Source organism: Colletotrichum higginsianum (genome assembly GCF_001672515.1).
Source record: "Colletotrichum higginsianum IMI 349063 chromosome 7 map unlocalized unitig_7, whole genome shotgun sequence".
In the NCBI taxonomy this organism is placed as follows: domain Eukaryota; kingdom Fungi; phylum Ascomycota; class Sordariomycetes; order Glomerellales; family Glomerellaceae; genus Colletotrichum; species Colletotrichum higginsianum.
Genome location: NW_017263917.1, coordinates 1,970,033 through 1,994,592, shown reverse-complemented (window position 1 = coordinate 1,994,592; position 24,560 = coordinate 1,970,033). Strand labels below are relative to the sequence as shown.

The 24,560-nt window shown below is 55.3% G+C and overlaps 2 protein-coding genes across 2 annotated transcripts; both read right to left on the bottom strand.

Moving 5' to 3' along the window:
• Positions 1-327: 327 nt before the first annotated feature.
• CH63R_10299 (ATP-dependent metallopeptidase HflB) lies at positions 328-2,690 on the bottom strand (the record flags this gene model as incomplete). Its single annotated transcript, XM_018305273.1, has 2 exons — positions 328-807; positions 861-2,690. 2 exons carry the CDS (start codon positions 2,688-2,690, stop codon positions 328-330), a joined length of 2,310 nt encoding a protein of 769 aa, XP_018154697.1.
• Positions 2,691-6,137: 3,447 nt separating this feature from the next.
• Positions 6,138-7,079, bottom strand: CH63R_10298 (C2H2 finger domain-containing protein; the record flags this gene model as incomplete). The annotated part of the gene is made up of 1 exon (XM_018305272.1): positions 6,138-7,079. The coding sequence occupies one exon, from the start codon at positions 7,077-7,079 to the stop codon at positions 6,138-6,140; it is 942 nt and encodes a 313-aa protein (XP_018154696.1).
• Positions 7,080-24,560: the final 17,481 nt, after the last annotated feature.

Here is a 24,560-nt window from a genome sequence, read left to right as displayed (position 1 = left end):
GTGTTATATGCGGGTAGTCGTCTGTTGAACCCTTTTACTTGAGTTTGTAGTTTGGCCCGAGGAGTGTCGCCCAGAACTCGTACCTGAACCCGACTGAACCTGCCCCGCCTAAGCCTGCCCTACTTTTGTCCAAAGCAGATGAAAATTTGCACCTTCCTCGAACCGCTGAAAACGCCTGCCATGCTGTACCGATGAAATGATACAAGACGTATGAGAGTGAATCTCTACCCGGGCCGCGACTCGGCTCTCGCACTCCTGCATGCTGCTGATAAAGGGAATATGTGTATGAGGTGGTTTCTTGTCCATGTCACCCAGGGTGGCTCCAGATCATGACTTCTGGTTTGGTCCAGAAGCGATGCCTTCCGTCGAGGCAGGCGGTGGCGGCGAAGGAGGCGGCGGCGCCGCAGAGCCTCCGTTGGGTCCGGGAGGCGAAGGGAACGGAGGCGGTATCGTCTGGCCGATATTGGCGGCCGCACTCGCAGGTACCTTCATCGGGCCCTTGGGCATGGGTGTACGACCGACGAGCTTCTCGCCACGGATGACCTTCTCTACCTCGTTCTTGTCTAGGGTCTCGTACTCGACAAGAGCCTTGGCCAGGAGGTCAAGCTCCTTGCGCTTCTCCGTGAGCAGCACGCGCACCTTCTCGTACGACTCGGTCAGAGTACGCTGCACCTCCGACTCGATGATGGCCTTGGTCTCTCCGCTGAGCTGGTCGTAACGCTCGCCATACTCCACGGGGCCAAGCCTGGCCGACATGCCGTAAAGAGCAACCATCTGGTAGGCCAGGTTGGTAGCGTTTTTGAGGTCCTGGGTAATGTTAGGAATGCGAAAACAATCCGCGGACAACAGGGTCAACTTACACTCGAGACACCCGTTGTCACCTTGTCGGTGCCGTAAACCAGCTCCTCAGCAAGCTTCCCACCAAGAGAAGTCTCAATGAGACTCTTCATATCCCTGGTCGTGTAAGAATACTTATCCATCTCGGGGAGATGGGCCGTGTGTCCCAGACTCTGGCCACGAGGTAGAATGGTGACCTTGTAGAGCTTGTTAGGGCCGCTCTCGTGGTAGAATGACACAAGGGCGTGGCCGGCCTCGTGGTAGGCCGTCATTTCCTTCTCCTTCTCGCCAATGACCATGCTCTTGCGCTCGGCTCCCATGATGACCTTGTCCTTGGCCCACTCGAAATCCGTCATGCTGACGGCGGCGGCCTTGAGCCTACTGGCTCGGACGGCAGCCTGGTTGACAATGTTCTCGAGCTCGGCACCGGAAAGGCCGCCGGTGCTGGAGGCGATGGCCTCGAAGTTGATTCCGGGGGCAGCCTTGATCTTCTTGGCGTGATACTTGAGGATTGCGATGCGGCCGCGGACGTCGGGCAGAGGGACGGTGACGTGGCGGTCGAAACGTCCAGGTCGGGTCAGGGCCTTGTCGAGAAGTTCGGGAAAGTTGGTCGCAGCGATGATGACAACGCCACTGTTCTGCTCGAAACCGTCGAGTTCCGTCAGCAGCTGGTTCAGCGTCTGCTTGTGGTAAGCGGCATCCCTGGTATTGCGACGTCCGCCAATGGCATCGAGTTCATCAATGAAGATGATGGCGGGAGACTTGGACTTGGCCGACGCAAAGAGATCGCGGACACGCTTGGCACCGACACCGACGTAGACCTCGTCGAACTCGCTGCCGGACATGTAGAAGAACGGCACGCCGGCCTCGCCTGCGACGGCGCGGGCTAACAGAGTTTTACCGGTACCGGGGGGTCCGACCATGAGAATACCCTTGGGGAGCTTTCCGCCGAGCGTGGAGAACTTTTCGGGGTTGCGCAGGAAATCGACCAGCTCCTGGAGTTCGTCCTTGGCCTCGTCGGCGCCGTGAACGTCGGCGAAGCGGGTGGTCTGGTTCTCGGCCTTGGCCTCGCTGTCGACCTTGCCGCCGGGTCGCTTGAAGAGGTTAAGACCCTCGACCAGCATCGTGACGGCAACCAAGCTAAAATAGGTGAAGAGGCAGAACCAGAGGAGAAACTTGACCCAGCGGAAGACGATGCCACCAAACGACTCGTCGACAATGACATGGAGCGGACCGGTTTGACCGCTGCCCTGCACCTTGGCGGTGGCCATGTTGGAGTCGCGCGATCTCGCGGCGAGCGCCTGGCCGACAGCCTGCAGCTGCGCCTGAGACAGGTTGCCGGGGGCCTGCTGGCTCGCGTCCTGACCGGGAACAGCGCCGACATTGCCAAAGGCGGAGGGCAGATGGTCGTGCCCCCCGAGGCCTCCGACAGCGGCGGTCCTCTGCATGCCGAGTGCCTGGGCGTATGCCTGATCCACAGCCTCGTTCCTCGCGAACCGACCAGAGTTGTAGCGCTCGATGACGATGGCAGGCATGTTGGCCTTGAGGAGGAGCTGGTAGAAGGCGTTCTGGGCGGTGGCGCTGCCGGGATTCCTGTTCGCGGCTGCTTCACGGCTGGCGAGGAGGTTGCGCGAGATGGGGTGGTTCGTTCCGAAGAGGCGTTGTTGACGTTGCTGGAGGAGCGCAAGTCCCAGACCGGGACCTCTCGCGAAGGGGACGGCTACGGGGCGAGCAGACAAGGCGGATGCAGAGGCAAGCCGGAAGACGGATTGCATCGTCGCGGGCTGCATCACCGCCCGCCGGAGGAGTGGGCTGGTCGCGCTCAGCGCCAGCGCTGCCGGGCGTAAGGCCATGTTGCCTTTGGGATGGCCGGACGAGGGGCGCGTGTCGTTAGAGTGGACGCTTCTTCTTCGACCGTTGGCTGGTGCTGTATGTATTGAATTGCGGGAGAGGGGGAGGGGGGAACAAAGTTCGTGTAGGGGAATCCCCTTCCGAAAGAAAAGGAGAAGAGACTTCTTCAGCTACTGTCGACGTCGTGATTGTAGTTTGGATGAAGATGTCATGATCCACGCGCGGATGCTCGTCGTCTTCTTGTTGGGAGGCGGCGAACCGGGGCGACGGGTGGATCTGGCTTACGTTGAGGCAAAATGCGCTAGTTGACGGTAACTCAAATGCCCACGACAGGCGGTGCTGCCTTCCGAGTTTTTCCCTGCTCCGAACGGGCCGCGACCGGGGAAGGAGACAGGAGCAGCGCTGCACGGGCTCACGTGACAGGTAAAGGTACGTGTCCATCGCGCTGCCCGGCTTGATTCTAGAATATCCCCCCCCGGCTGTGAGGAAAGACCGATCCGGCAATTAACGACATGGGCCTACCGACAAGGGGGGTGTCCGTCTGGCCTCATCCCATTGGCTGATATTCTTCCGTCAGCCCAGATTAAATCTCATTTCCAGGTTTTGACGAACCGCTCACGGGAGTGACCCAAGACGAACAAAACTGGTTGGAAATCCAATTGTCTGTTCAGTCTCTGTTTCGGCTATCCTCTTTTGGTCAGTTCTTACTGAGAGTCTTCTCACGTCCATAGGCAATATCCCGCAGATGTCATCAGTGAGGTGTCTGATTGGTCATAATTCCAACCAATCACAAAACTGCATCCGCCACTCCACCTGCATGCACACCTCTTGCAGCATCACCAAAGGGACGAAATGGCTGCATTCCTCCGCTTTCAGACAGACCCAAATCACTTGGGTCCTCTCAGTTTGGTTACGCGCCCGCGTCGAAGACGTTGTTCCCATCGCTCCCTCCCCTCTCTCAGCCACTTGCCTGATTCTCTCTCTCTTTCTCTCTCTCTCACGCCCTCGCATAAGCCCATTCTTCAACCTCCTGTTCCATCAGAAATCTCATCCACCATGTCACTCACATTAATGTCAGCCTTCAACGCTCACAGGACCGGCTCTAATCTCACCGCAAGCCCCTTTAGACGACAAGGCTCGTCACGTTTGAATGCGCCAGAGGCTCATCCGTTCCCGTAAGCGAACAACGAACCTCTGGCCTACTCTCCTGCCATCGTCACCACTTCGGTCCCCCCCCCCCCCCCCCCCCCCCCCCCCCCGATGCCTTTAGATGGCGAGCAGCACAGGTCGACAAATGGGCCAGCCGAGACACGCTTAACCTGGACGAGTAGCTTGAAGGCAACAATGACCACCGAAAAGCGGCAAGTCACCGCGTTCTCGGATACAGTCATCCCGAATATACATACCCGTGTTCCTTGCCTATCGCCAAATTCACGCAGGTATCGCGAACAACAACCAACAACTTCATTCGTCCACCCACAAAACCCTACATTTTTTTGCCGGAAACAAACAGACCACGCTCACATAAAGAAGAACCCAAACGCTTACGCTACAAAACAGACTTGGCTATGGTCGATAACCAAACCGACGACTCACCACATATACGCTGAAATCCAGCTCCTCGTCACGCGCCGCGTCTTAGCCGGTATTTTTGTCCATCAGGACTGATGGAACCTCACACTGTTCCATTCGTTCTCATCCTCGCTCTTCCCAAACTTGGGTAGTTCCCCAGTTGTTGAACTCAGCCTTGACTTTAAATCTTGAACAAAAAGTTTCTTTATTTTCCTTTTTGACTGACAAGGTATCGGTTTCCTGAGCTATCTCCCCTCCAACTGTTATCCCATAAGCCATTGCAGAATTCCCGCGCAAAATACAGACAAAAAGGGACACTAAAATTACATATACACAGCGGACCCTTTCTGTCTTCCGCTCACACTATCTTTCTCGCCCTCTGTTTTCCTCATCCACCTCCCTTTTTGGCTATTGCTCCATCATCATCCGCCGTACCGAGGAATACACCGGTCTAGGGGAATACGCCGCCTCCTGACAGAGAAATCGTCGACATCGTACTGTTGTTACACGGGAGTGTTGTTTGGCTTTCTCCAATGCTGCGAGGCAATGGGGGGGAAACAACATCGAAAAAAGGAGAAAAGAAAACAGACATGAGCTGCTTGCCCCTTCCATCTCCCAAAACAAACCCACGACCGAGCCTATCGTATATCAGGCATCGTGTCGCTGACGGTCCCTTTTTGCTCCTGTTCCGTTCCTTTCGCCGCCCTCATTATCCCCTCTCGCCACTTTCGTCTCTTTCCCTCCTCCCAAGGTCGTAAAAGGAGCCGTCAGTGTTGGGATATCGTAAAATGATACCCCTTTCTTCCCGTCCCTGCTCCCCGTCGGCCCGCCCAGCTTTGATTGTTATGCTTTCGTTGCATCGTGTCAGCGAGAGAGGTGCCCTGTGCCGACATGGTCGACACTCAAGGCACCTTTGCTCGTCATGATAAAAAGTTGGAAAAGAGCGAGTATAATATGAAAAAGAGAATATTAGGTAAAGCAGCAAAACCGCCGTCGATGCCGAGCCAAGCTCCCAGGAAAGGACAGTGTTCCCCGAGCAGTACATGCAGACCGATGAGCGAGGACAAGGACAATATTAACTTCGAAAAACGGCGAGGGTGGGCATTCCCGGATAGTACATTCCTGAAAAATAGAACGAGAACAACGCGCATATTCGACCTCAAGCGGGGGTAATCATATGTGCTGGACAAAGAAAAAAAAGCGCCTGAAGGCAGGGAGCCTCGAAGCAAAAGTCGAGGATGATCGCGATGACAGGGTCTAGGAACCCGGGGAGGACCACACCACACGAGATGTGCTGGGGTTTGGCCCTTCCTTTTTTTTTTTTTTGTCCGACGCTCTTGACACCTTTGACGATGACACAGCAACGTGGAAGATGTGTCGGATAATGTGTGGTGGGTTATATGTGGTTGCTGGGCACGAAGTATTGGAACCCAGACGCGCGCATGAAAGGACAAATTACCACCAGTGATTGTATACTTTTGGGGTTTAGTTTGCACCGGTTGTCTCCTGTTTTTCTTCTTCTCTTTCCCGGGTCAACTGCCAACATAAAAGAATGAATGACAGATTTCTTGGTGTCGCTTTGGGGTGTTTCTGGGAGGCGTCCGGGTTTGGGAATTGCACTCCCTCTGGTCGCAACACAATCGACAGCTCGGTTCTGTGGAGCCCGTATGGTATTTCCTTCTCTTTCTCTCAAAAAAACGCGGGGGAATATGAAAATCAAATCGCCGTCAATGATTTTCTGATGCTGGTGGTACAGACGATGACCCGAAGCCGGGCACCGATGGAAGAGTTGATGGATAGACATATGTGTCGAAGGGACTGTGTGGCAGGGCTGGTTTCGCGAGCCATGGTCGAGTGGCTCTTCGTGTTGGGCCTCTCTATAGGTTCTCGATCCGTGCCGAAGGCAGCTGCATCGAAGGGTCTTCGAACTCGATCTTGGGGCCTCCCCAGGGATCGTACACGCTTGAGCCGTAGGTGGGAAGCTGGCCGATGGTGGCGACCTCGACCGGCGCCTGGTACGGAACGCTATTCCAGTACTCCTCGGGCTGCCCCTGGGGCGTCGGTGAGGCGTACTGGCTGACCTGTTGCTGCTGCTGGGGAGGAGGCTGCGGCGGCTGCGTCGGGATCGGCTGCGGGGTATGAATCTGCTGTTGCATCTGCTGGTGCTGGTAGGGGACCATGCCCGGTTGCTGCTCGACGACGGGGGAGGCGTGATGCAGGGCATACGTTGCTGCTTGGGTTGGCTGGTGAGTATAAAACCCTTCCTGAGTGGATGGGCTCCTACCCGATGCTGCCGAGAAGCTGCTCGGGCTGCTTTGGATGGACTGGTTCATACCAGGTGCAGAGTACGGAATATCGACCTGCTGCTGTTGCTGCCGGGGCACTTGCGCGTACATGTTGGTGTTCATGGTAGCGACGCCCGGGTTGCCCTGCTCCGTCACAAAGTACGGCGGCTGGGGCATGCTGGCCGTTCGCTGCAGCATGACGGCAGAGTGCTGCTGCTCGTGGACCGACTGGCCGTGGAATTCGTGCGGGCCGCCCGAGAGGCTGTGGCGATGCGCGCCGTATTGCTGTTGCTGCTGCTGCTGCATCTGGTATCCGTTCATGTGCTGGCCGTATTCGTATGACGCGGCTCGGCTCATGGCATGGCCCATCCCGGGGTGGTTTATGGCCATGACGCCTTGGGGATGAGGAGGCCATTGCATGTTGGCGTGCTTCGGGGTTGAGGGCGACTCGCCGCTGTCCGAGTCCGAGGTGCAGTCGTCCAATATGTCGCCGACGTGCCCCCTTTGGTGAGAACGTCTTTGGTGCTTGACCATGGTCGTCTTACGGCAGAAGCTGTTTGGCTTGGTCAGTATCAAGCTTTTGCGGTGGACGAGAAGGGTCTTGGTGGGCTCGAAATCTACCTCTTGAGGCATCCATCGTGGGCGCACTTGTACGGGCGTTTGCCGGTGTGGATGCGGCGATGCCTGGCCAGACTCGAAGACTGCTGCAGTCAGTACGTGCCAGTGCACAACAAAGGAGAAAAAGAGGGTCCGTCATACATCAGAGAATCGCTTCCCGCAGCCAATGTGCTGGCATTGGTGAGGCTTCTCTCCTGTATGGGTTCGGATGTGGACAGTGAGAGCGCTCCTTTGAATAAAGCTCTTGCCACACCCGGGCGTCGTGCAGGAGTAGGGGCGCTCGTTGGTGTGGATGCGGTAGTGTCTCTGCAAATCAGATTTTCTGTTGAAGCTCTGCAGGAAATCTCAACGTTAGACCTGCCCAGATGATTGCGGCGGCGGCGTCGGCGCCAGCAGCCCGTGGTCGAGTGACACGCCGTGGCTCGGAAAACTCACCTTGTTGCACGACTGCCAGTCGCACTGGAAGGGGCGAGCGGTAGGCTCGTTCTCGACGAGTTCCATGAGTTCCATATCTCTGGGTGTCGTTTTGTGTATTGTTGGAATTACCAAGAAGCAGACCGCCGTAGTAGCTGTACTACTTATAGTTCTGCGTCGGAGGATATTAGGAGATCGTCTTGAATTCGTCGTTCAAGGAAGCACGAGTAGGGACAGCAAGGGCAGGGCAGGCAGAGGTGGAGAATTAGGCCCGAGAGACAGGAGGTCGATGATATGAGACAAGAACGGTGCGGCGTCCAGCGCAAGGTTGCCGAAGTTGAGCAGTGTTCGAAGCGTTGGAGACGACGGTGCGTTCAAGTCGAACGTTGGAAAAGGGGAGCGGGAGATGGAAGGATGATATGGAAGAGAGAAGGGGAAGAGGGTGAGAAGAAGTAGTCGAGGGGGCCTGAGCTCTGCTGGGGGTGTTGGTATTAATCAGGCGTAGGTGGCGGTGACGAGGAAGGCTAACACTCCTCTATGGCTGCTGCAGACTAGGATGAGAGTGGGTGAGTGAATGTGAGGAGGGCGAGAATGGTGTGTGGTGCAGAAGAGGGACGGTAAGGGAATTAGGGAGAGCAACGGGAGTGAGTATGAAGCTGGTCGGAAACGATCAGCTCAAGATAACCCAAGGTACGACGAACTGATGAGGGCCAGGGAGTAGAATGAAGTTCATAGCGGGTGGGAAGTAGCCTTCTTAAGACAGCCACAAGTGTGGACGTACCAGGAGGAGAGAGGGTCCTGGGTGCACAGGCACTAAAATTCTCCGTCTCTCTCGTGGAAGATTGGCCACCTGACTGGAGGATCTGTTGCGAGTGGTCGAGCGCAAACTGGTGGGAAGTGCTGATGTTGCTTGCAGGACAATCCCTTCTTCGGGCGGCGGATGAGATAAGAAGGGTGAACCAAGTTCGGGCTGGCTTGCCGTGTATTTTGTTTCGAAGTCCAAGTGTCGAGGGCCGGCGTGTGTTAAGTTTCCGAGACTAGAAGCATAATGGGGGGTCTACCAGGAACAATGCGATCGTCGAACCTCTGAGCGCTCAGGTACGGGAGACCAAGCGGATCTTTAGGGGTGGGAAGGATGGACAGACTGGCGTCGTTTTCCTTTGGTGTGTTGTACCTCGAGTCGAGGGGGGTGTGTCTCGATGACAAGGAAACAAACTCGATTCTTCTACCGGCAGCTTCCTTGCTCCTGTTCTTTTCTTGTCTACTCGTCTCGTTCTCTTCGACGACTCGCGCAGAGAGCAGCTGTGCACGGAGCTCCAGATGGTTTCTGAAGGCGAAGAAGGATCCACTGAGAAGACGCTCTAGACAGACGGACCGCGAGAATCACCCAAGTGGGGGGCCGAAGGAAGACCAGGAAGGACGTCTGAGGCTCTAGTCCTATTCTCGTGACGAGGAAGGCTACTTCGGGAGATACTAGGATGTTGCCAGCGTCGACGACGGTGAGCCGAAGATGGAGAAACCTTGAGGACAGAGAGAGAGAGAGAGAGTGTGTGTGTGTGTTTGTGTGTAGGATCGGCGAGAGTCGAGTAGCGCGTCGTGATGGAGAAGACGTTTCGTTGTTGTTATTTCTCAAGTGTATAGGTGTTTATGTGCGATGACGACGACGACGACGGTGCAGTACCAAATCGTGTTATCCAGAGGACAAACGAGAGCGAGGAGGATATGCCCGGGACAAGACGAGACCAAACGCAAGCAACACAAGTGTTGGTCGAGGAAACGAAACAAGGGGAGAGAAGGTTGAGACGAGCTGCAGTTGCGTGCGTGGTTTGTGTGTCGTGTGGTGTGGGTTATGTTATACTACAGGAGACAGAGAGAGAGTGTGTGAGAAAGAGTAGAGCGAGGTAGCGAGGGAAAGTAAACGACCGCAGACCAGTCCAATTGGGTTGGTTTAACGTGGAGGCGTTGCTATATGAGGGGGAGGAACATGAGGCGTCTTGAAGGTAATATATTATCAGCAAGCAATAAGCATTGTATTCGAAAAGAAGTGGTGCTTTTCACTCTGCTGGAGCGGGTATGTAGCTTTCCTAGGGGCCCCCTGGAAGCAGGGTATGGGTATATGGACAGGGGGGTAAGGGGAGCTGTGGAGGCGTGGAGTGAGGTGCTACCTTGGGTACCTTGGGTAGTACAGGCTGGGGCCCTTTCTTATTTTCAATGGCGCAGACGGGTCATATGTAGGAGAGAGAGTGGGAGAGAGTGTGAGTGAGTGAGTGAGTGAAGGAGAGAGAGTGTATGTGTATTGTGTGAGAGGGAGAGAGAGAGGAGGTAGAGGAAGGGAGGTATGGGTAGCGGGAGAGAAGAGCAAACGTGTAGCCCGCGAAAGGGGAGGGTAAAAGACGGACACAGGCAAGCAAACGGACGGACACGAAGACAGATAGAGAAAGGTATTGCTTACTAGTCTGTCGAGTGACTTTTGGCATGTACCATAACCGTAACTGTCGGTCGTCCTCGTTCGGCGGCGGCCCTGGTGTGGAAAACGCTCGAGCGCTGGCAGACCAGGTAGGGCAGGCCTGGATTTTGCTACAGAAATTGATTAGATCAACCGAGGGCAGAGACTATACTACACGCCAGGCTTAGATGATGGATGGACCGGTGGGCGTGGCGATCTTTGGGACGGGGGGGGGGGGGGTGAGGTAATGTAGCAGTTCTGTGCGTCAGGTCGCCGGGCGTTCGAAACGGAGTAGCTTCGATATAAAAATATATGTTGTATGTTTTGGGAGTGAAAGTGGGAGCATGAGCGAGAGGGCGAGTGAGTGGGAGCTGTCAATGGATGGAGTTGATATCGGGAACGACAGGCCGTCGTCGTTACCGGCCTTGTATTGGGCGAACCAAATTTCGAGCTGGAGATGAGGGGGAGAGCGCAAGGGACTGGAGTGAGAGAAGCTGCAAGCGCACAAACACTCACCCACAGGTCGAATGCCTCTCTGCGACTGCTGGCTGGCCGCTCGTCGTATGCTGGCGCGTTGGGGAAGCAAGACGCACGCACGAACCACGCACCCGAGCAGAACAGGGACACGATGCTCCGTATTAGGGAGGCGGCGGGGAGAACGGAAGACTAGCCTTGAGTGACGTCTGTCGAGCAATGGTACCCCCTCACGCAGTAAGAGAAAGAAAGAGAAAGAGAGAGGGAAAGATAAAGTTTAGAAGACAGGCAACAGGAAGAAAAGCAAGGTCCCGATGTGACGAGTCGAAAGATGAGGCAGAGAAAATGACGACGGGTTCTGAAAAAGCCGGGTAGCAAGGGCTTCTGGCCTTTCGTTCTCCTTTTTCGTATGTGCAAGTGTGTGCTTATGCCTGGGGGGGGGGAGGGGGTTGTTGATGAGTTTGCTTTACGTTGCAATAAGGAACAGAGATCTGATCAAAAAGGACAAGAGACTAATCGGAAAAAACAAGCAAGAGCGCTGCTGTTGGTGACGAGTTTCGAAGGATGGGGGTGGCAGGGACCCTGGGGTAGAGACGGGAAGCGAGCGAGCGAGCGAGAGAGAGTGTGTGTGTGTGAGAGTACGCTGTATGTGAGAAAGAGAGAGAGAGAGAGGAAGGATGTGCTGGTTTGGATGGAGAACGAGCAGGGCTGAATGTGACGGTTAGGGAGCGCGTCTGTGAGGCAAGGACGAGCGGCGTTGAAGATGAGATGTGAGGAGCGTTTCTTTTTCCACAACGTTTCTTGCTGCTTCTGCTGCTAATGCCAGGCCGTGGTGCATGTAGGGTACAGTAGACAGCAGCGTATTCGTACACGATTATTTGGTATACGCCGCAACGCAGCCTTTTGGGAGTGGACAAGTCGGGGATGGCCCCTCGGGAAGAGAAGAGGAGCACGCCCACACTCTTACACACACACACGCACGCACACAGAATACAGAGAGATCAAAATACCAGGCAGTACGTGTTTAAAAAAAAAAAAAAGGCTTGCGGAAACAAAGGTGGAATTAAATCGCGGAGGGGGCCGAGATCTAACAGGAAGAGGCTCCAGCCAGGGCCGGGTTCAAGATTCCGAACAAGGTTGTCGTGTGGGAAGAGGAGGGGGGATAGAGAAGTAAGGTTGCCTGTCGTGCGGTGGTGGTGGTGGTGTGGTTTGGTATGGTGTGGCGTGGTGTGGTGTGGTGCGCAGGTGTATGTGTAGATGCGATGCACACAGACTATGGGGATGGATGGGAGACAGGTCTGAAGGCTACCGGCGGGCGTTATTGTGCTGTGTGATGGCTGAGTGCAGGAACCACAGGAACGATGGGGGTGAGAGAAAGACGGGCCAACCGGAATGCGCCTGGCAGGAAGGACCGTTGCAGGTGCAGTGCAGAGGCAGAGTCGTAGCGCAGCCAAAACCACACAAGAACCAGAAAACGAGTGTGATGGGATTGTTGGAAAAGACGACGACGACGACGACGATGATAGCAGCAGGGTGTGTTGAGAGGAGAGAAACTGAGTGATTGTGAGGGTGGGAGTGCGAGCGAGAGAGACGTGCAGTTACGGTTTATGGTGTAATAGATGGGGCGGTTGAGGCTGCTGCGGTTGCCGGTCACCGTTACCGTTGCGCGGGCAGCCGGCGGGTTGGGTTCGTCGCGCGAGGAACTCTGAAGCCACCGGTCCTGTTTTGGGGGGTTTCTTTCACGTTTTCCTCTTCTTTGTTTGTTTGAGGTTGTTGTTGTTGTTGTTGTTATTGTTGTTGATGCCGATATCAGTGTGTTAGTCTTGGTGTGTTTTGTTGATGCCGAGATAGGTACCTAGGTAAGGTAGATAGTTAGTGGTATTGGTGGGGGAGGGGAGGGAGCACTAGTCGTCGCAGTTCTGCTGATGTGGAGGAGCAACAGCAGTAGCAGCAGCAACAGAAACAGCAACGGCGAGATGGTTGGGAGCAAGGAGGCCACCAAAAGGGAGACGGCCGGCGCCCTTTGATCCAGCTAGGAGCTAGACTATCTCGGGCGCCATAGCAAAGGGACAGACATCACAATGGCAACGGCCGGCCAGCCAGCCAGCCAGCCAACCGGCCGGTCTAAGCAGGCGAAGCGACGGTGTAAGTGGCGACGAGTAGGCAGCAGGTCGGGTGGTGTTTGCATCGCGTTGCTTAGATACACCCAGACCAGAACGAGTCTTCAACGGTACGAAGTAGCTCCGTCGTCCAGCCCATCCGTCAGTCATGTATGCAGTCCGCCGTTGTGGTTCCCCGGTCACCGTTCGTCGGGGGAGATGCACGCGGAGGGGAAGGGGGGAAAAAAGACACATTTGCACTAATTGAACGACGTGGCTGTCTGGTAGAACATGAGAGCAAGATTGAATTGAATGTAGGTTGCTTGTGTGTGAAGTTGGTTCGCCGCACTCGGGGACTACACTTACCGCCGAAGTAAGTACATCTCCCACCAGGTCTTACATTCGATCGATGGCCCCTTGAGGCGTCCACCGGCGAGTGAGTATTAGCAGATGTTGTTGCAGGTGCAATTGGCACTCGCACTCGCCCTCATGCTCACACTCACACTCACAGTCCAAGGCCGTCATCTTCGTTCGACTTGCGCCGAATGGGGGCCGAAACTGATAACTCACTTCTGACTTCTCCATCCGTCCCTCGCAGCGTGCGTCGCCTCTCCTGTAACGAACGTCCTGTCCTGTCTGTCCCCTCCGCTGCTCGACAGGGCCAGGCCTCCCCCTCCCCCTTCTCAAGGGTAGGCGACTGGGCAAGACAGTACAGGGTACGGTACGTACAGTGGGCAACGTCCAAAAGGTACATCAGGACACCCACCTACAACAGCGGGTCCCGGATCCAGGGGCCAGGGGCGGAAAGGGAGAGAGGGGGGGAAGGAAGGGGAGATAAAAAGGATACGTACCTCCTCGACACCAACAAGGGCCGCGAGCAGTACGTACCCATCTTATTCTCTCGCTGATCCACCATCGAATCCACAATGACTCGTCGTTTCCCATTGGCAGCAACGCCGCGCATCTCTCGCTTTCTTAAAGTAGTCCTTTCCTCTCACTCACTCATGCACTACCTACTCCCTCACCCTCAAAACGTAGTCAAGCCCGACGCAAACTTGATAGACATCGGCGCATTAGAACGCACCAAATGTGGGAGAAAGTGAAATTGCATACCGAAAGAGTCGGCCGTCAACTAACTAAGTTTGACCGTTTCCCCTCCTCTCCCCTCCTCTACCTTCCCCTCCCCTCCTCAATCGAGTCCAAGAAGGGCAAGAAGCATTGCCAATCTCCTCCATCCTTCATCTGAAAGGAGAGCCAGAGAGTACATCGTAAAGGGGGGGGTTGTCGAGTTGTCGGGCTGTCCGGCCAAGCAGAAACCATTGTGCCGGCTTCAACTCTCTGGCTGTTGCTGTTGCTCGAGAGAAACCAAAACCCGGCAAAGGAGACGCAACCCGAGAGAGAGGGATAGATCCGCGAGAAGGTCTGCTGTTCCCCGGCCTCGGAGCCAGGTCCGAATCCCTCTTCCCTGCTCCTTGCCTTGCCCGAACCCGATCATTCTGCCCACGGCATACGTAAGGTAGTCCGCTCGCTGTTCGGACACTGACGAGAAGGGGGGAGAGATACGCTCTCTCTCACGAGCTAGCTAGTGCGGATACAGGCGACAGAGCTTTCTACGTACTCCGTACGCTACGGCTAGAGAGGCCCAAAACAACACCTGAGCCTGCTGTCTGCAGGGTCATTACTAGTTACTAGTAAAAGCCATCACCTTCAGGGACAGGGGCCCGATCGAGCAAGACATGGTCTCTCCTGCCAAGGGGAGAACGCCAGCAGGGGGTGGGAGAGCATCCGCACCCGAAGGCAAGAGAGAAAGGAAAAAAGAAGAAGAAGAAAAAGGAAAAGAAAAGGGAAGAGAGAGAGAGAGAGAGAGAAAAAGGGATGCAAGGCCTACTACAGCAGTACAGGTACAGGCCCCCCGTGGCCGCTGGGGGTTCCCCCTCCCCTGGCACCCTGTCCGAGCCGACTGCTTCTGGGGCACACACATCTCTTCCATCACTCTCATTGCAGTTGAGGTGTATCTCTGCCCCACTGCGGATAGAGAAGGACTGAAAAAGACCCCATCCATTCCTTCTGCCATACCCCTGGTCATCAGGGCTTGCCGACGATTGTCTGCTCACGATGCCGACCGGTTCCTCCTACCGGACCGGTCCCTTCCAGGATGAGGCATTGCGTAGGGTATCACAGAGAATGGGGACGGCATGGGAAGCCGCAGTGACAGGTAGCGATGGTGGTGGGGGCCGCCGTCGAGGGATGCTGTGTCATGCTGCATGTATCGACTCGATGCTCTCTCTCTCTCGCTCTCTCTCCCGCTCCGGCCCATCCTCCCAATCTTGCTTCAGTCTTGTTCGGATGCCATAGTTTGACCGAAAGCTCCAGTGTGCGCGCTACAGTAATGGAAGTATGTGTGCGTATATGGATGGATGGATGATGGATGGATGGATGACATGTTATAAGCTTCGCAACTGACGGTGTGCGCCTCAGTCATGTCCATGAGAAATGGGTGTCTCGCCTCCCCCCTCCCCGCGATTTCGACGCGGGACGAAGTGTGCGTGTGAGACAGACAAGAGGTCCTATGTCATCTGTACCGGACTACGGTCGCACAAACTCGGGTCGCAGAACGGTGTGTAGCACCAAGATTCGGCCCCGGCTGGGTGGGATGACGCGAGGTTCAAGCTCCAAAGCGAGAACGCAAAGGCATGAAGGAGATGGATCCTTTGCTTTGAATCACTACACACCCCTCTCGAAATCCATCTTACCCTCACTCACTCACACTGGCTTTGGGGGAGCAATGAGAAGGACTTCATGGGGCTGTACGATGTACTCCTACCTCCTGGAGCTCTTCCGATGTGCCAGTGTCGTCCGCGTGTCATGTACACGCCCCGGACGCGAACCGCCACAGTCCCGGTGCTTACCTCACACGCAGGTGGCTCATCTCATCCACCCTCCCCCACCCTCGCTGATGGTGGTGGCGATGGTAGTGGTTGGTGTTTAGAGTTTTGACCAGGAACCTGCAGAGGTTTGGCAGCGTCACGTCGACGGCTTCAACCCTCCACCACCCGCTGATGTGACTGGAGGCTGGACGAGCAACGCTACTCGACGGGGAAGACGGACCACGGTTGAGCAAGGACACGAATCCTGCTTGCATTTTGTCTAGCATATGGTGGTGGTGGTGGTGGTGGTGAGTGGCGCATATTTCAGTGTGCAACGGCAACAAGCTTACAGCCAGCAACATGCCGAACACAAGCAACAAGGAGAAAGACCATGCCGCTTTTGCGCGACAATGCCACTCGCAGGGCGTTTAACGTTGACAGAAGCCTAACTAGACCAGCAAATCGTGCACATTACATCGTGGCGTTGGCAGTCCTTGTATCCACCAAACAAGCATCCAGGTTGCTGGTGGTGAACGACATGCCTGCGCCCACATTCCCAGATATGGAGAAGCCTTGTCCCTGAAATATATCTGCGGTTGCAGAGAGAGAGAAAGAGAGAGAAGGACAGAGAGAGAGGGAGGGAAAGAGAAGGAGAGAGAAGCAAGAAGGCGAGGGGGAAAACCCGCTTGCAACTCATCAGCTTGCGAGTATCTGTATTCCCGCCCCCTTCGAGAGCCCCTTTGGTATGAGCTCCGTCTGGAGTTGGCAAGTTCCGTTGCCATCAGCTTCTGTAGTCGGAGGCTGGTCACCTCCATGTCCCGCAGACCGTCGCACTCGGGCACGCCAAACCAACTGCGACTCAAAGACAGCAAGTGAGACGGTCGACCGCAAAGTAACTGCGGCTAGCACTGCACCGCCAAACACCGAGGAGATGCTGCTAATCTGCCTGCTACTAGGAGGGCCCATTGTTTCAAGAGTGCAGCTTCGGCTGCGCCAGTCTTGTTCCTGCATACTGTGGTTCTGCCCTTCGTCCATAACAGTGCAATGCCTTGACTTGTTCCCAATCTCTGCTACCCAAACTGCCTCTCACTCAGCGCCAATTCATTGGCTGTTCCTGTCACTTCTAGCAGGGCAGCAAACCCATCTTAGGACGGATGTATCGCGCACCCCCCCCCCCCCCCCCCCCCCTTCTTTTTGTCCATGATGCCCGCAATGTCTGGTTTACGAATCGGAATGAAAGGGTTCCGTTTCCCCAAAGCAAGTCATCGCAGCGTTGCCGTGAAATGAAAATTTCTGAATGGGTCGGGGCAAGCAAGGGCCGGGCTGCGACGAACCGGGTCTCGAACTGGGCGATTCAGCAAGTCGATGACGGTCTCCCAATGGTGCTCCAAGGTTCGGCTATAATCGCTCCTCCACAGCGATAGGTCCTGGGTGCAAGAAAAAATGGGTATATGGGGGATCGGGGCTCTATCACAGACCCAGTCCCCCATCGGCACATCGCTGAATCTGCAGCCCACAATCCGATTGTAACTTTTTTCTTCTTTCTTACCCTTTCCTATCCCTCGTCTAATGAGGGGGGGGAGCTAAAGAAAGGTCTTCGGATTGTCTTGGTGGGGTTGTTGTAGCTTGTAGGTACTTGTAGTGAGTGTTAGGCGCGGTGATTGTTGATTCAGGAATCTTTCTGGCCAACCACTCCTCGAATAGACCTCTAGCACCACTGGCCGGGAAGCCACTCGATTCGTGCAAAAGCCCCGAGTGGCGTTTCTGGTTCCCAGTCTCGCCGTGGCCTCCCTTTCCTGCAGGAGACGCTGGCTGGCGACTTTTCAACCAGCGTCGTCGTTCCCCACCGCCTGCGAAAACGTAGTAAGGATAGCATGAATTCGGGGATCAGATAAACAACACAAGCGAGTACAGCTGTCTACCCTCTTGGGAAATTCTTCAACAACTTGAAGCAAGGGTAACCATGTTATTTGTCAATCACTCTCCGTGGTCACTGTAGGCCTGTCCTCTATCCACTTGCAGCGAAAACAAGGGGTTGTGAGCATAGCGGCTCGATACCCAAAACTTCCCCGTCTGTTTCTCTTACAGGACTTGACTAGTGACGGGCCATCCGTGACCCACGCTGCTATTCGGGGCACTGGCTGCGCACACTTCGCACGCTGCGAAGATATCAATCTGGATTGATTTGGCTAGCGACGCGCTTGGAGCGACCTGCCAATATCGACGGTCTACTCACTTCGTTGTAATTGAATTTTACTTCATGGAGGATCAAATGCAAGCCGTAATTACTGGGCTTGAAAGCTACCTCCTCAACATGCATGGTGTTTGAAGCCGACTTAACAGACCGGGTACGCCACCGTTTGTCTCAGTTGCGATTCGGGGGTCGGCTTCCACTGGATTGATTGCCTGGCACCCAAAGACTTCGTTGAGACGATGGTCCATGGGCGGGTGGTTCTGCTAGTTAGTGGAGAATTTCCAGTTGAGGTTTTCCTGCGACCATCTCAAGCCTATTATTGCTTTTTCCAGCCTCTGCCGAGCAAACTGTTCCTATTAGAGACTATCTGCCACGGCTCGGCCTTGTCCCGCCCCTCCGCCATTAAGGTTGCATGCACACACGGCGCCCTATGAACTGCCCCGGTGCATCTCATAGTTTTAGGATGCCGTTTTCGAGGGGGGGAAGAAACATTGCGTCTTGGGCGGGTTTTCGGTCGATGGAGGCAGCGTAAGCCTCTGTAGTCATCGAAGCGTACCAGAGCCATCCAAACAGAACCGAAGTACTGCGTCTACCCGCTGGGCAACGTAGGTGTTTGTGCTGGCAGATATAGCGTTTTAAGAAGGGACTGTTCCTATCGTTCCTTTCGTTGCGTTGGATGGCTTGCCTGCTTGCCTATGACTCTCGACAATCCGTTTGCTGCCGAGGTACGGTGTGAGACGGGAGGCCGTGATTGGTCGCAGGGTAGGAGCCATTCGCCAATGAAGTCCGCAGCGGCGGCATGCTCCATCAACCCCGGCTACTAGTGCACATGGCGGTCCTTGCTGACAGGAGCCTGTGGCGTGCTAAGGGCTCGTTCCGATGGAGCCTATTGGCAGCTCCCTGTTGAGCGGTCCTCCAACAAGTCCGGAAGTGGTGAAATCGAGAAATCGGGAAGCAGGCAGATCCCAGCAGACAGGGATGATAGCGCAATGCGGGATTCGACGACGAGATGCCGGGAACCACACTTCGGAGCCGGGGATGTTGACGGCGTCAGGTGGAGAGAGCTGAGAGAGCCTTGACCAAAATTAGGCCTGCGAGTGTTTCCATGCACGTCAGTCGAAGTCGATCCGGCAAGCCAACTGTTCGGCGGCAAGAGACGGTGCGAGCGAGCGAAAGAGAGAGAGAGAGAGAGAGAGAGAGAGAGAGAGAGAGACGGGGACAAAACAGACAGAACAGACAGATGGACGTACAGAGACGGAGGGCTGGTGTACCGTGGATTTCCGAACGCATCCGTAGCTGCAAATATGGGATGGACCATGAGATCAGGTGTACGTAAGGCGAGAAGCGGCTTAATTTCGTTAACAGATGCCGGCGGCTCCGTCGCGAGAGAGCTTCTTGCAAGACAAGGCAGTGTATCTTGTATCTTGTACCTTGTATCTTGTGTTCAAGGCAGGGCCACTCAGGCCTAGCTGCGGACAGAATGGGGCGCAGCCGTGCTGTGTCAGTCGGACAGCTTGCGGGTGGCGGAAACGGATGATCTTGTTGTCAGTTGTTGGTGACCCGGCGTAGAAACTATGTCTTGAGGGGAGGTTATCGCCGAAAGCAAGCAAGTATACCGGTCGACTTCGAGTTAAAGAAGCGAAATGCAGTACTAATGCAGTGCTGAGCATCTCAGTATGTAGGTGCAGTATCCCGCAGCACATCGAGGGGACATCTGCTGATGCTGGTGACTATGACGGACAGGCAAGAAAGCAGGGAATGGTGGTCGGCAGGGTTGGTCGGGGGAAGAGAAAACATGGTAATGGAGGCAAAAGCAGGCATCACCGCCGTCGCTCTTCGCTCCTTCAGTCCTAGAGTCTGTCTCCCTCCTCACGCCATACCCTCCCTCCCCGCTCAGACGGATAGGGAGAGAAGCACACGATATGGCCAATTTGGCAGGTTTAATGTCAGTCATAGACGTTGTTGAGCGCGGCCTTGCAATGTTCAGCACATTGGAACAGGAACAGGAACGCAGATGAAGGATGAGGCAGTACCAGATAGCTGCCAGTGGACCTGCACCTGCGCCGCACATGTTTACCACCTTTTTTTTTCTCTTCTTCTTCTTTTTTTTTTTATTTTAGCATAGAAAAGTCGGTGGGATTACACTTTCCTCCTTCCGAACCTATTACCTGTATCACTGCTCCTTCCTCTGTTCCTCCGCCACTCCACCCCTCTTCCACATCTCCTGCAGAAGCGCAGACACGGGGCAGGTCCAAGCAGCACCGCAGCTCTTGCCTGCATATACGCATTGCGAGGGTTGTGATAACCCCATTTCCCCGCAGTGACCTGTGCCTGAGCCGTGCCCACCCTGCCGGTACCTCATGCCCCACATCGACCGACTGGTCCTGCGAGTTTTCTTCACTCTCTCCTTCCTCCCCGTGAGACTCTGGACTCTGCCTCTTTCCTTCACCGCCCTCGCGCAACCCTAACCTTCCAGGAACGCTTGAGGGGGGTGCCGGAACCTCGAAAAGGCTTGCGAAGCCAATAAGCATTCGCGACCCGACCCCACATCATCTTCAGGTGCAGCAGCAGCAGCAGTCGTATGCAGCTCCATCTGGCTGTATCACAGTACTTACATCCATAGCTGTGAACCACACTCTGCCAAAATCTGGTTCGAAACATGCGGCTTGTGTTGAAAGATTTCTTGTGCTCTTTGTTTTTTTTTTTGCTCTTTAACATGACTTTTCCTTGGCCGTCCCTGAGCTTTTGCTGCACGAGTGTGAGCCAGCCCATCCTCATCGCGCCGACCCAAACCCCGATCCTCTTCACGGCTGTCGGTACACTTTGCCACCCTCGTCGGGTCAAATCGTCCGTTCCCTCTAGGAAGTTCTAATTTCCTCCAGTCGAGATACAGATAGTCGAGCTTCTCAACCAGACTGTGTCTCTCCTTGGTTCCCTACCCACTTGTCCCTGGTCCTGTACCCGTGGCTCGTGGCTCGTGACCGAGCCTATCACCCCATCACTGCTTCTCACTGCTCGTCAACCCCACCACGGCCGGAGGAGCCACTTGATGAGATGCCGCCATCTGCAAACGCATTGATGGCAGCTTTCCTCCCCTCTCTTGGCTTCAGGCCATGTATGGCTATTCAGTCATGGGGCAGTCCGATTGTGCCTCAGCTCGGCCACGACGAATTCGTATCGATGGCTCTCCTCTGCATTATGCACAGACCCGCGTCGTTGTCGTCGCACCCTTTCGGCCTAGGTACTCGAACGGCCACCTCGACATAAGGTAATGCGTGATCGGCCGTCATCCTGCTGAAAAGACGCGGCTGACGTACCTAACCTGCCACACGCGACCATTTCCGTGCTGGCCCTGCTGCTCCCGCTATTCCTCCCTCTGCCCACACAGCCGACCAGACTGTAGGGGTCGTACTTCACTTGGACCCGGTCATCACTCGTACCCAAAGCTGGATCTTGGTTGTCGATGAACGGGGAGAAGGGAAACATATGATAAACGACAGGCCGCATGCAACGCCCGTCGATGTAATTCAGCGTCATTTCGTCACAACTGAGAAAGGGAAAAGTCTCCTAAATCCCTAGCGATCATCCGCCCTGCGCCGCCTACATTGGGCTCCTTGCCCAAGACAGATACAGGGGCGGGCGTTCCTATTCTGTCGGAACGAGCGAAATATTCGCGGGGCAGACTGGGGCTAGACTGAAGAAAGCCAGTCTAAGGCCATAATTTGAAGTAGTCCAACAGGTGAGCCTGGATGGTGTGCCTCTCGCGTGTCGATAGTATCCCGACAAGGCAAACATCCCATGAATGCTACTGCAGGTGCTAGAGTTACCCGCCTGTCAGTTCCTTGTTTTGTGTCGCATGGCAATTGTTCCGACTGCCACACCACCAGCCACCCGCGCACCACTTTCACACGCAAACCAAACCTGGGACTGTAGCGCCTGTGAAAGCACAACCCAGTCAATCGACCGAATGCGGTAACCAGGAGATGATGTTCTGAGTTAACGGGCCCTGCCGCACCGCGAGAGGCAATTCAGCCGCCCTTTTCTTCTCCCCCAAGGTACAAGAATCCAGCACTAAGGGAGGGAGCAGTCAAGCACGCTGCATGGTGGCTGTAACTCCTGCATGGGAAGCGTGATTTTTCAAAGTGCGGCATGCTCTCAACTCGCCACAATGCCCGTTACAGCTCGTCAGGTTTGAAAGCAGAAGGGAGCTTTTGATGACGACAGACACCTGATTAAGGTTGGGATGGGAGTTTCGGTCTTGTGGCAATAATCTGGTCACAGCTCATATGTACACAGGTCTCGTCGTTCGCGCATCCCAAGGTGAGGGAAGGGGGGCGCGAGGGATCAGCGCATCCTTGGTCCACCGCGCCTCAAAGAAGTGGAGGGATAAAACGTGGGAACTATTCCAAGTTGGACGGACGCCCGACCCGAGGATGAGCAGGTACGATGATCACTATAGCGGTGACTGCCAGCACAAACCAGTCGTCGAGCTCATGGGGATATGGAAAGCCAGCTAGACTTGAGATGGCTCGGAGATGTCTAGTTTCTAGGCATACCATGAATGGTTTGGGCGTCGTGAAGTGTCGAACACGCTAAGGTGGGGGCATCCATGGAGATGCCGGGGTTCGAGAAGACGGGCTGGGAAACCTGCACCAGTCGGTCTTCAGTCACTTGAGCTCTTCCCAGCTCCCAGCCACCCCGGAGCCACGACCTGCGAGCTCTCCTTCCGTGGCTCGGTAGGAGACAGCTGCACTGGGGCGGATCCGGGGCGGAGCACCGGTGAGCTCCCCCACCTGTTCCAGAATCCGGCGGGCCAATGAGCCGGCCCCGTAGTGCCACTTGATCTGAAACGGGCACGAAACGGAACCTACCTTTTCTTTTGATGTAGGGGGGCGCGGATTTCTCGTCTTCTCTCGGCAACCGATATACGCGGCATGTCCAAAGGGTGTAAGTACGGGCACGGAGCGCGCGTCGTATCCCTGATTCTCCTTGTCAGTTCAAAGTAGCCACGACGACGAGTATCTGCTAGATGTACTTACCTACCCAGACAGGTACCGAGGTACGGTAAAACAGTGCAGACCGAGGCTAGTGGAAGTACGTACCGTGCAGGGCCCCTACCTAGGTATGTACCTGAGTAGGTAGGTACCCAAGTTGGTAGGTAGGCAGGCAGGTACTGAAGTGAGGCGACCGACAGGCTCCTATTGTTTCCTTTTGCTCCAAACACCATGTCAACCTCTGGAGTGTATTCGAATGTCGGTTTCCTGCGATGGCGAGGCCTGCAGACGTATCACGACCCCGCCTGCGCAGATACCCGAATCCCAACCTCTGTTTCTGGCCAGCTATCACCGGGGCCTGGTCGCCGAACCGCCCACATAAGTTTACGCTGGCGAGAAAGCATCCATCTGTAGGCAGCCATCTCGGGCGTATACAACAATCGCGGTTAGACCGACGTCTTTTCTCTGACGGTCCCCTGGCGCGAGAGTGAGAAACGTGGCGAGCAGACTTTCCCCCCGTCCCACAACAACTTTCTCCGTTTCGTGACCACGGACAACGCCAGATCGGCCCTTAGTAGGAGACGAGCCGCGAACAGACCCCAGCAACGGAGGCCAAGAGTTCTTCTCTTCTTCTACGGACCAGGATCGATGGTCTCGTCACTTGTGTAGACTTGGCCCATCGCCTCCCAGAACACGGAGCACCATCCAGATGGCTCCGTACCCGGTCGTCCGCTCGCCGACAAGGGATAACATGCTCCGACTTCTCGCTGCTCCCACCAAGATATCCGCAAGCCCCAATGGCGGGCTCTCTCCGCCCCACCAGGGCACACGAACATGTGGTTTGCATCTTCACTTGCAAGGTCATCTTTCGCAACCTGGATCACAGACGCATTGCATCGCATCCCAAGCACCTCTCAAACGATACATCGGTCACACTTGCTTGCGGTCTACAATAATCATGGCGTCGTACCGTTGGCGAAACACTGGCCGGGCTGCTACGATTTCTACCACAGACCATGCGTTCGCCTCTCCTGTGTGTGAGAGGCGAATGGGCATGCATTAGCTCAAGTCTGAGTCCGGCAGCCGGTCTCACAGTACAAACTCTGCCCTGCCCATCTCGACCCGAACCGTAACAGGGACTTCTGGGAACTACCTGAGAAACCACTTGCTGCCGTATTGGAAGTCAAACTTCCATGCGCCTTCAACCGGACTCCCACTCCGATTTTTGAGTGAAAATAAACGGTACGGGGTGCTTTGCATGAGTGGTCTGACTCGACATCAGGGACCGATGGATCTTGAAGAATATTGGAGAGTCATCTATGGGATCGGCTTGCTCCCCGCACGCGTAACGCGGCCCGGTAACCCTTCTTCGCATGGTCGATTCCTCGCCTTTTTCCTCGGCCGTCTTCGCAGATCGTCGCCAACTGTGTTTGAGAGAGACTTCGTCCCCGCCCACGGACTCGTCGCACGTCCATCAGATTCAGGAGTGACAAATGATTGACTCCTTCCGAGAGAGGATGTTCACCGGGTCTACCGTCTGCAATAATGGGATGAAGAGATTTCGCCTTGCAATTACGGATAAGCCGGGCTAGACTATTTTTCGACTCACTCATGAGGAATCTCCCATGCTTAGGTCAGAAGAACCTAAGCAATCACCGAACATCGAAGGCGGCAGCCCCCTCCATGCAGGTTCCGCCCGTATGCAGGAACGGTTGTCTCGGCCAATGGTTCATCCCGCATCGGTGCCCGAGCTACAATTGGTGTAGCTGCAATGGCGGCCAACCCCAACTTCGTTCTGCTCGTTGGAGAGAAGAGAGAGAGAGGCGGAGAAAGCTAGCAATGCTACAGATTGCAAGCTTCCTTCTAGGCCCATTACCAACATCGAAGCTCTTGATATCATTAATCCGAG